Source organism: Sitodiplosis mosellana, unplaced genomic scaffold, assembly GCF_009176505.1.
Source record: "Sitodiplosis mosellana isolate CC-2019 unplaced genomic scaffold, AAFC_SMos_1.0 Smas_scaffold_3022, whole genome shotgun sequence".
In the NCBI taxonomy this organism is placed as follows: domain Eukaryota; kingdom Metazoa; phylum Arthropoda; class Insecta; order Diptera; family Cecidomyiidae; genus Sitodiplosis; species Sitodiplosis mosellana.
This window is the reverse complement of record NW_022598264.1, coordinates 1,078-11,692: the sequence shown is the minus strand read 5'-3', so window position 1 is coordinate 11,692 and position 10,615 is coordinate 1,078. Positions and strand designations below refer to the sequence as shown.

At 34.2% G+C, this 10,615-nt stretch overlaps 2 protein-coding genes and 1 long non-coding RNA gene across 5 annotated transcripts; 1 reads left to right on the top strand and 2 right to left on the bottom strand.

Moving 5' to 3' along the window:
- Nucleotides 1-2,263: 2,263 nt before the first annotated feature.
- Nucleotides 2,264-3,727, bottom strand: LOC129571643 (uncharacterized). 3 transcript variants are annotated; one of them, XR_008688310.1, is made up of 4 exons: nt 3,277-3,727; nt 3,151-3,172; nt 2,573-3,038; nt 2,268-2,505 (listed from the first exon to the last, which is right to left on the bottom strand). XR_008688310.1 is itself a non-coding variant. In XM_055451460.1 (3 exons), the coding sequence occupies exons 1-3, from the start codon at nt 3,645-3,647 to the stop codon at nt 2,784-2,786; spliced, it is 648 nt and encodes a 215-aa protein (XP_055307435.1). In that variant the 5' UTR covers nt 3,648-3,727; the 3' UTR covers nt 2,266-2,783. The 3 variants fall into 3 exon arrangements, 1 of the variants encoding a protein (XP_055307435.1); XR_008688311.1 differs by having other exon boundaries at nt 2,264-2,505; nt 3,147-3,727; XM_055451460.1 differs by having other exon boundaries at nt 2,266-3,038.
- Nucleotides 3,728-4,098: 371 nt separating this feature from the next.
- LOC129571641 (uncharacterized) lies at nt 4,099-6,299 on the bottom strand. Its single transcript, XM_055451458.1, has 3 exons — nt 5,896-6,299; nt 5,781-5,825; nt 4,099-5,631 (listed from the first exon to the last, which is right to left on the bottom strand). The coding sequence occupies exons 1-3, from the start codon at nt 6,265-6,267 to the stop codon at nt 5,242-5,244; spliced, it is 807 nt and encodes a 268-aa protein (XP_055307433.1). The 5' UTR covers nt 6,268-6,299; the 3' UTR covers nt 4,099-5,241.
- Nucleotides 6,300-7,564: 1,265 nt separating this feature from the next.
- Nucleotides 7,565-10,134, top strand: LOC129571642 (uncharacterized). The gene is made up of 3 exons (XR_008688309.1): nt 7,565-7,615; nt 7,698-7,767; nt 10,064-10,134. It is a non-coding gene; the product is annotated as an uncharacterized LOC129571642 (long non-coding RNA).
- The last annotated feature ends 481 nt before the right edge of the window (nt 10,135-10,615 follow it).

The following is a 10,615-nucleotide window of genomic DNA, read 5'->3' as shown; positions in this document are numbered from 1 at the left end:
ACAATAAAGAATATTGAATTACAACTAAAAATATGTTGCTGTCCGTCTGTATCTAAAAAAAACACTGTTGAGTAGTGTACAATTGACAAAGCTATCTGAATATGGATATGTTTACATCTTCGCGATATGCATAGAACACATTCCTTTTCAACCGTCGCTTACATGCCGAAAGATGAAACGATATGACTCATACCATTGTGTTACATTCAGGCTCACGTACCATAAATGGAACACATTTTATGTAAAAAAATAGAACAATTGACGTCAAACTATGACGTAATTTTGCATTCCACATGGAATGGATCGCATTGAAATATCAGATGTTTACATTTATTCTTTCATCACCTTCATTATGGTCTGAAAAACAACGCAATTGAATTGAAAATTTAAGTAAATATTTTTCACTCTTGAAATGATGAGTGGTGTTTTTTTGACGAGGCTATTTGAATATGAAAATGTTTACATCTTCTCGGTATGTACAAAACACACTCCGTTCCAAAGTCGTTTCAAATTTGAAAAATAACCATAGGTGGATCGTCGATTACATGCCGTTACAAAATAAATGTTTGAACGCACCACACAACGCTGAAAACAAACCACTTTTGAGGTGATATCCCATGCTACATTTTTGTGGTGTAAAGTACCTCACAAATGTTTTAGAGTACGGAATCATATTTAGTTTACATCACAAAATAAGGTGAATACTGAATACGTTGAAAAAAGACATAAGCTAATCTCATACGAAACCAGAGCCGTACTTAGTAGCACTTTCCATATACATATATGTAGACAGCTTCTCAACTATTTTTTAATTTCAATGAATGTACACACGAAAATAAGTACCTAGAATCTGGGATACATAAAACAGAATAAAAGTTCTGTCCCTGTCGCATTTTGCACCATCACAACCTATATCTATGGGTGACATTGAGAGTATTGTATGTTTCACAGACTTTATATTGCAAAAATTATTTGTTTTTGTATTTGTGTGAGTAAGATAGAGTAGGTGTTCAAGCAGTGGGCAAATCTTCTAATAATTCATTTATTTCAACTGAATAACGATCATTGTCTACAGATTTACATTTTCGATATGTTATTAACCCTCTACTGCGCCACTTTTTTTAAGAGTTGCTAATACTATAGATGTGTTGAGTTTTAGCCGAGGAAAACGAAAAAAATAAAATAATTTCCCGAAAAGCTTTCCCTTAGCCGGAAAATGGGAAAAACTTTTCGAAATTTGAAAACGCGAAAGTTCATATCTTAAAAACCAAAATGAGAATTTCAATGATTTAAACGGCTATGTATGCGTCTCGGAAATACCTTTCAAATGAAGGTATTCATGCCTGGATATCTAGTCAAATGCGCCCTCCAAGCCTACTTTTTTGAAATTTACCCTTTACTTCGCAACACCGCCTTTTGGCGGAATTCGAAATTTTCCGATTTTGAGGGCGTATAACTCGACACCAGCATGCCTTAGACTGGTAAAGTTATATATCAATTCAAAGCTAAGAACCTGCCAAATGCAATACCACTATATTTTAATCAATTTAGAATGTGGTACCCGAGCTATGACCCAATTTATGCACCCCGCCTTTTGGCGGTCTTGCGAACTAAAGGGTTAATATGTTATTGCCCGACATATTTATTATTATGTTGTGTTGGGTTTTTTTATATCTGAATAACGTTATTAAGATTCAGCATAACAATAACATATGTAATATGTTATGCGTTATATCGGGTGTTATCTTAATAAATCCTAAGATTCGGCGGTAATAACATTTTATTAACAATAATAATAACATATTATTAAGATGCAATCTTAATAACGCTTTTTTCGCGCATTCTTTTCCCTAGCTGGAGCAAAAAAAGCACTGTACGGTGTACACACCTATAACAATGCAGACAAAATATGGTAAATTGATCCTTTCAAGGTCGGGACTGGCGATTTCCTAAACTTAATGGTTAAGTTCAAAACATGATAATTCCGTTTCAAAGAGTAATTTTAATTTCATTGCAATAGTGCAAAAATTCATGTGTGTACTCCGCAGTGAAAAAACAACTTGTCAGTGCTCCGGCGAAAAAAATGCGCGAAAAAAGCGTTATCAATATGTTATTATTATAGTTAATAATATATTATTAGCACCGAATCATAGGATTTATTAAGACAAATCCAACATATTCAGTAACATATTATGTTATTATTATGCTGAATCTTAATAACGTTATTATTATGTTATGTTGGACCAATATATCGGCCGTTATTATTATGTTATTAAGTTTAGTTAATAATATGTTATTGCCTGTAAATCTGTATCATTGTCTTTTGCAAAGTTGTACAGTTTGACCAGACCAACAATTAAGTTTCTCCAAATTAGTACACATTAAGCCCAGAATTAATTGTAGTGACTCGAAAATAATTGTAGAAGCACCTATGGCTACAAAAACAATAACACTGCTGTTGTCAAATTGGTTTTTGAAAACATTGAGAATCGGACGATATGGACCCTAGAAACAATAGAAAAAAGATTTAGTTTGTGGAAAGTTCGATTTGGGGCCAAGATTTGAGTATTACCGATTTTGGACCAATTTTCATGACTCGTCCCGATATCGAACGAACGGGCAGACATATTTGAAAACAGACAATTGATTTGAATTCTACAATTTATCTTCATTTTTTTGAAAACATTCTCCATTCGAAAAAAACATTTGTTTCATGGAAAATGCGTTTTTTGACCAAGATTTGAGTATCCCCATTTCGGAGCGGTTTTTCGATAGCCGATTACTCAAAAAAAACACTCTTCGACTGAAACTCCTGCTGGGCAACACAACAGTCGACGGTCTCCTTCTTGTTCATTCTTTCCTTGGCCATATGGAGGAGGGTAATTCCATCTTTTGCATGTTGACATACAAGCGACGTCATTGTTTCTTCTACCTTTCACGGATAAGTCCCCCAAGCTATTGCGTTCATTGCGTGGACATTGGGACAGAAGAAGGTGGCAATTGGTTGGCGTGCAGGGGCCCCCATTATATGGTCGACCCTAAGTAGAACATCAACATTAATTTCTAATTAATTTGATCCATTAAAACTTTAATTCAAAAAAATTATTTATATTTCACAGAACTGCATATTCGAAGTTAAAAATTACCTACATCTTCGTGTGGAGTAATTTCACTGGCCAAAGAGAAACCATCGACTTGAAAAGATGGACATGTTTTTTCGATTTTAGTAAAATTTTCAAAAGTTAACTTGAATGATGAATCAAATATTTGACCTACCAAACTGATATCATTAATGAATCCTGGTTGCTATTCGTTGCTGGAAAGAAAAATTCGACTTTTGTTTCAGCGGGTGGATGGCAACCATTCGGTGGACAGGGTGGCATTGATTGGCCAATTTCACAATTTGCACCACCATCATCACAACCAGTTTTGGGCCAGAGTCGTCCTGCCCACCCCGAATCTTGGATATCATATTTCGTACTATGTCTAGGTTCTAGAAGAGTTACTCCTGGTCTCAATGGAGGTCCCTGGTTATTAGTTAGAGTTTCGATCCAAATTGGAAAGTTATTCTTGTTCGTGACTTCAATATATCGAAGACCGGCTGTGTGTTGCACACAAAGAATGGCTACGAACATTAACCACCACATTTTTTTCTACTTGATTACTTGACTTGCTTCAACTGTTTTTTTCGAACTGAATTGTTTGGTTCGGTGCTACTCCTTTTATACAGTGGTTCTTGTGTCGAGAATTTGCAGTTAATCTGCGTGTTTACATAATTTTTTTTATATCAACAGTTATAAATAAATAACAAGATAAATAATGATAATTGTTTTCGATTGCAATTGTTTATTTTTCAAATGAATTGATGAACAAATGATTGAAACAATGGTTTCTAGCTAATCTTAATCGATAATAATTTTGCTTGCATTTGCGACGTTTCATAACACAAATAAAATGATTATTGACTTAAGTTGACTTGAGACCATTGTTCTTTCAATGTTCATCTTCGATTCACAGACTATCAAGTGAACAAATGATAACTATTTAAAGAATAACTCATGGGTGATATACCAAATAAATGTTTTATTTTTGGTTTTATGTAGGCATTCATATACAGTCATGAAAATACAATTTGGACTTCTGTTTGGGACATTTTTCGAGCTATTGAGATATTTCGATGTTTTTTATTGCATGAAAATACCAATCTCAGCTCTGAATATTTGGTTCGAAAAGCTCCTTTTTTTGAAACAGTGATGGTTTTGAGAATGATCTGCTACTTGGAGTAGTAAAAATTATATAGATTTCCTGTTGAATTTTAAGTGTAATCTTTCAATTTATGTCCATATTTTTTATTCCATTGTTATTAATTTGTTTTTATTTACTGTCAATTCCATTGTCATTAGATTCTATTATTGAAATATTTTTGTTATTAATATCGCTGTAGTTATCCTTCTCTATGTTCGAGTTTAATAACAGTACAATTTATAGTTTATTATTTTCTCTTTTGGTTTTATGTTTAACTTTTGACTTCGGGCTGTTTTACATTTTTTATTGAGTCAAGAAATGAGTAATTTTTACTGTAGGGGCTTATGTGTCACACAATTCAGTGCAAGTTTCACAATTGAGTAGAGAAAATGTAGACAGCCATACGAGTGTTGTGAATCTGTGTGAAGATTCGCGAATCCCTGAATCAAACTATTCAAAATTGAATACAATTTCGACATAATCAGTTGCTCGCAGCTGACTCATGTAGACTCGTAGATTCGCCAAAAACATTTCTGTACTACGATTGGCAGCGACTCGTGTTCAGATTTCTATGAAATTGTACGTGTCTACATAGGAATTACGTGCGTTTTTCTGACTCGCTACGCTCAGTGATGCACGTCACCAGTTAATCGGCTGGTATACAGTACATTTGTCCAGTTGCGACTTCGGTCAAACATTCGTTGTTTCGAATATGCATCAAAGCATACTGTGACTCGTGTATATGGTTTACCAGTTACACCGTGTGTGCACAGCGCGCGAACTGAGACGAAGCACCACTTCGTGAGAAGTCGCGCGCCATGCAAACACGGTGTAACTGGTAAACCATATACACGAGTCACAGTATGCTTTGATGCATATTCGCAACAACCAATGTTTGACCGAAATCGCAACTGGTCAAATGTACTGTATACCAGCCGATTAACTGGTGACGTGCATCGCTGAGCGACAAATAGGCCCCTCATTTCTACTTCTTGCCTAAGAAGCGAATTCTACAGCAAAACTGCTTGCTGTCGGGCAATTGTGTAATCCGCCCTCATCATCATACGAATAACTGTAAGCGGTTGGACATTCGCTTCGTAGAAGTTTAACGTATTCAGTTTGAACGACGATACCCTTTCGACACTCTTCAACTGAAACTGGACTAGGGCAGCAAAGAAGTCGACCGTCTCCTTCCTGTTCATTCTTTCCTTGACCATATGGAGGAGGATAATTCCATCTTTTGCATGGTGACAAACAAGCGACGTCATTATTGCTTCTACCTTTAACGGCTAAGGCTCCTAAGCCACTGTGTTCATTTTGTGGGCATTTTGACAAATGAAGGTTGCAATTAGTTTTTACGCAATTATCTTTGTTATATGGTTGACCCTGAGAATGATATCAATTTATTTATTTAATTATCTCACCGTTTAATCGAATTAAATTGATATTTTTTTTTAAATTTGATTTTAAAAATTAAATTCTATTTTAACCGAATTTTAAGTCAAAGATTTCTACATGATACAGTTATTACTTACGTCTTTGAAAGGTGTGATTATACTGGCCAAAGAGAAACCATCGACCTGAAAAGTTGGAAATTATTTTTGATTATAGAAAATAGCTTGAAATTGATGAATCATATATTTGACCTACCAAACTGATATCATAAAATGAATCCTGGTTGCTATTTGTTGCTGGAAAAAAGAATTCGACTTTTGTTTCAGCAGGTGGTTGACAACCGTTCGGTGGACAAGGAGGCATCGATTGGCCAATTTCACAATTTGCGCCACCATTATCACAACCAGTTTTGGGCCACATTCGTCCCGCCCAGCCCGCATCTGGAATATCGTATTTTGTATTAGCATTCGCATCCAGACGAGTTACTCCTGGTCTCAATGGAGGTCCCTGGTTATTAGTTAGAGTTTCGATCCAAATTGGAAAGGTATTCTTGTTCGTGACTTCAATATATCGAAGACCGGCTGTGTGTTGCACACAAAGAATGGCTACGAACATTAACCACCACATTTTTTTCTACTTGATTACTTGACTTGCTTCAACTGTTTTTTTCGAACTGAATTGTTTGGTTCGGTGCGACTCCTTTTATACAGTGGTTCTTGTGTCGAGAATTTGCAGATTAAATGCGAAATCGCATATTTTTAATAATAAAATTTAAAAATAAATTATATTTGCAATTTTTTTTACATGGTTACATAAACAAATGATGATTATTGTTTGAAGAAAAACCCATGGAACGTGGTTTTACCCAAGATATTTTGAACTTGATTCAGATATAAAAAAAATGATTGGGCTGGTAACATTAGATAAGACACAACTCTTAGTGAAGTGGTTTCTGTCGTTTCGAAAAGATGTGAGAGGGTGAGGCAAAATTTTAGACTCATGCCCTTTACTCGTCAAATTCCAAAAGTATATTAGAAATCATCATTGAAATACAACAATTTACATTACACTTTTAAAACCTATACCTCTTTTTACTATATGAAAATATTCTATTCTTATAAAAGCTCATTTGCACACCCTATGTGAATGCCAAAAATCTTATCAGGTTGCGTCAAAATAAGATAGCATCCGTACTTTCCCTGATCTTGTATTACAACTCATTGATGATTAAAGTGTATTCATTTATTTATTTATTCAACCGTGAATTCTGATACATTTAGAATTTGGTGAGAACAAGGTATTGGTCAATAATTTTGTCTCACCGCATTAATAGTCACATTTTTTTTTGTAAAATATATTTTTTACTAAGATTTAGGCCTAATCTGATTAGTTACAAGTGACCAGCCCAATCATTTTTTATATTTCGATCAAAATAAAATATTTTCTCGGGGTAAATCATGGGGTTTTCTTCAAAAAATAATCAACATTTGTTTACAAATTCATTTAAAAACAAAAGTAATCATAATTTATTTATAAATTTTGATATAAAAAAATATGCAATTTCTTATTTAATCTGCAGTTTTTCAATACCAGGACCATCTTGGGAGTAATAAATATTTTCAAGCATTTGCATAGCATTTAAAAGTGTTGTTATTAAATATGATAATACGTATACGGTATACTCCGTCTGATACACATTTGCCATATTTGCAGGCCATTCCAATCATTTTCCCCAGTTATTTTTCCGTCTATGGAAATCTCTATAGAGACCACTATATAAAGGCGTTGCGTAGAGCCAAACAATTCAGTAGAAAGATCAATTGAAGCTAGTAAAGTAATCAAGTAAAAAAAACGTGGTGGTCGATTTTCGTAGTCATTCTTTGTGAACCTTCTTCGATATATTGAAGTCACAAACAAGAATAACTTTCGAATTTGGCTCGGAACTCCAACCAACAGCTCGGATGTCTAGAAAAAAGTCAGTTTATTCTCGGGCGCAAACCGTTTACTATTGGAAATCTTGATACTCTTTTTAAGACTTTTTGGTTTTTTATCACCAGATAGATTATTACGGGTTTTGTGTCTGATTAGTCGACCATACCTGAACGGTATTGTTGTCAATCCCAATCGGTAAATTAGTTTGATTTACAAATTTAATAAGGCAAAGGGTAATCATTTGATCAAAACTAGAAAGCATCATTCTATAAGTGAAAATTCCCTCGTTATCTCGGTAGCTGATCAGTGATCACTATATTGAGCAGTGAGCATTATTGTTGCAATCTTACTGATAACCAGAGCATTGAATTTGCTGTTAACAGCGGCTGTTGGTTACTTTCTTGTACATGCGACACACTGTAGGATGTAGGTCCCGCACGCCAAGTTATATATGCAGAGCTATGTGTGTACACACTACATACGTGCATGTTCATGCCTGTTAGAGTTGGTGCGCTGGGCCTACAGTGTGTCGCATGCATAACAAGAACGTAACCAACAGCTGTTGTTAACATCAGCTGTTCAACAGCAGCGCTTCATAGCCAGCAGATTCAATGCTCTGCTGATAACCTATGTCGTTTCCGCACATATTTTACATGTTTTGTTGTTTATCATATCGCAATCTTGTTCGCAATACTGCATAATGGTGACGAAATATTATGAAATATTGCAAAATCATATGACAAACAACAAAACATGTAAAATATGTGCGGATTTAATTTTAAAAAAAATTTCATTTCAAATTCATTTTTTATTTTTTTTTAATTATTATTTTAATTGTTTCGGCATCAATGCAATAATAAACATTCCGGAGTGGATTAGAGCGCGAACAAATTTGAACAACATTATTCCGTCCTTTTGTGTAGCGGTGCTCTACAATTATGTATCGTCTTATTATAACTGTGTGAATCTGTTGACTGAATCCAAAGTACTGCAATACAAGTAGATCAGCAAAGACGATGTTTTCCAAAAACATGTAAAATTTCCTCAAAAATCCAACGAAAACTAAATCAGTTCCTGTTTCCTGTTGTTTTTTGTTCATTTCTATCATGTTTCGAAACGAAATCATTTTTTTCATTCGTACGGATGGATTTCGGAATTTCGTTCGAATAGACATGGATACTAAATATACGGAGGAAAATTATTCGTACGATTCGTATGTTAAGTCTCTATGTCTATTCGTACGAACTTCTGAAATTCATCGTATGAATATCCTGTGAGGCTAAATCTAAATTTTGTACGATTTTCATCGTACGAATAGACGATGGGCACCATTATAGTAGTAGTTGTTTAAAATATTTTAATATATAGATTTAAAAATTACTACCAGATAAATACGTAAACAGCGGTTCAGGTTGTTGATTAAAAGGTTCCAGATGAACTTTTTCATTTGAACAACATACTCCAGCTGATTCATCATGGAATTTCGAAGCTCTGCAATACACGCATAGAAATTCCATTTTTCCTATTAAAACTCGTGAATGTTCACCATAATTTGGGCATCGGGATCATAATTAAAAGCCACCATTTTCCAACTTGTGAAATTTTGGTCTTGAATCACTAATGCGTATTCGATCAAGTTCATTTTGCCTTTGTTGCTCTTCAATGGTTAATTCGGATCTTGCCTTTTTCTTATTTAAACGATCTTTTTTTGCGGATTTCACTTTGTCCGGGTGTCTCTGGCTACTTCCATTCATACACACAGAAAAGAATCCCCGGAAATTTTAGGTGTTCGCCGTAAAATTTGACATTTATATATAAATTTCTATATACATTTTACCGGCAACACTTGAATTTTCCGGGTGATGACATAATTTCAAATATTTCAACAGAAATTAGCGCCATCTGTCATTTCAAGCGGTAAAATATATATAGTATTTGATAAAATGTTCGAAATTATGTCATCACCCGGAAAATTGAAGTGTTGCCGGTAAAATGTATATAGAAATTTATATATAAATGTCAAATTTTACGGCGAACACCTAAAATTTCCGGGGATTCTTTTCTGTGTGTAAACGGTTTGTTTCACGGCCAAGGTCACTTTGTGCGGGTGTTTCTCTGTTTCTAGCCTTCTTTTCTTCTCTGTTTCTAGCTAGATTCATGACGAAGATCACGTGTTATTTTTCCTTCCGAACGTCTTTTTATTTGAGTTTTTGTTTTTGTTTTTTTTCCGATTGAGCACTTTTTGCGTGTCATTTCGATTACTTTTATTCAACGAATAAAAAAAATCAATTAATTCAAAATGCATACTACGTTAATTCACCTTGAAATTAAAATCAAACTTTTGATCACGTCATTTATGTATATACGTTGCACACATTGCTTATATTTACTGTTAAAATACTGCTATGACCATGTATTGAGGATTATCCATGGTTATCAGCTACATACACACATGGTAACAGAAAACATAAAAAAAAATTGCATTTATAAGAACCTTTCTGAGGCCGCGAGAAATCAAACGGGAAACATAACATTAAAATTATTGGAATTATAAACCCCTTCATATAGCTGTTTTGAATGGTAATGTTGATTATTTGTTCTCACTAAATAGGAAAACAGTTTTTTTTTCATCGATCTGTGTTATTTTTCAGTTCACAAGAATGTTGCTGAACTTCACATCCGTAAAGGAGCCAATGTTAATCACCAAGGAACACATGAATCAACAAAAGGAGAGATAACTCGCGACATACTCACACAGAGACGAACATTCAGATTTATATATATGGATTCTGTATAATTTATTTTCAATCTTGGATTTTGCCTACGGCATACAAATCGCGTTCAAAATTAGCATGGATGCACGTTAAGGTCACAAAAATTTTAAGAAAAATTTCCACTCTATACCAATACCGTAAGCAATTAAAAAGACAAATAACTTGAGCGGTTTTTTGACAGAATATTAATCGATGGTTCAACAAAGCAACAATATTGGTTGGTATGGTCATAAATGGACAAAAAAATGTTTTGAAATTAATTCTACACT

Bases quoted from the DNA above. Each gene is read 5' to 3' on its own strand.
- LOC129571643 (XM_055451460.1), bottom strand. From the start codon at position 3,647: ATGTGGTGGTTAATGTTCGTAGCCATTCTTTGTGTGCAACACACAGCC. The intron at 3,173-3,276 runs GTAGGTCAAATA...CTCTTTGGCCAG, and splicing joins TCATTAATGATATCAGTTTG to TGAAATTACTCCACACGAAG. The intron at 3,039-3,150 runs GTAGGTAATTTT...TGTTCTACTTAG, and splicing joins AAATTACTCCACACGAAGAT to GGTCGACCATATAATGGGGG.
- LOC129571641 (XM_055451458.1), bottom strand. From the start codon at position 6,267: ATGTGGTGGTTAATGTTCGTAGCCATTCTTTGTGTGCAACACACAGCC. The intron at 5,826-5,895 runs GTAGGTCAAATA...CCAACTTTTCAG, and splicing joins CATTTTATGATATCAGTTTG to GTCGATGGTTTCTCTTTGGC. The intron at 5,632-5,780 runs GTAAGTAATAAC...TATCATTCTCAG, and splicing joins TAATCACACCTTTCAAAGAC to GGTCAACCATATAACAAAGA.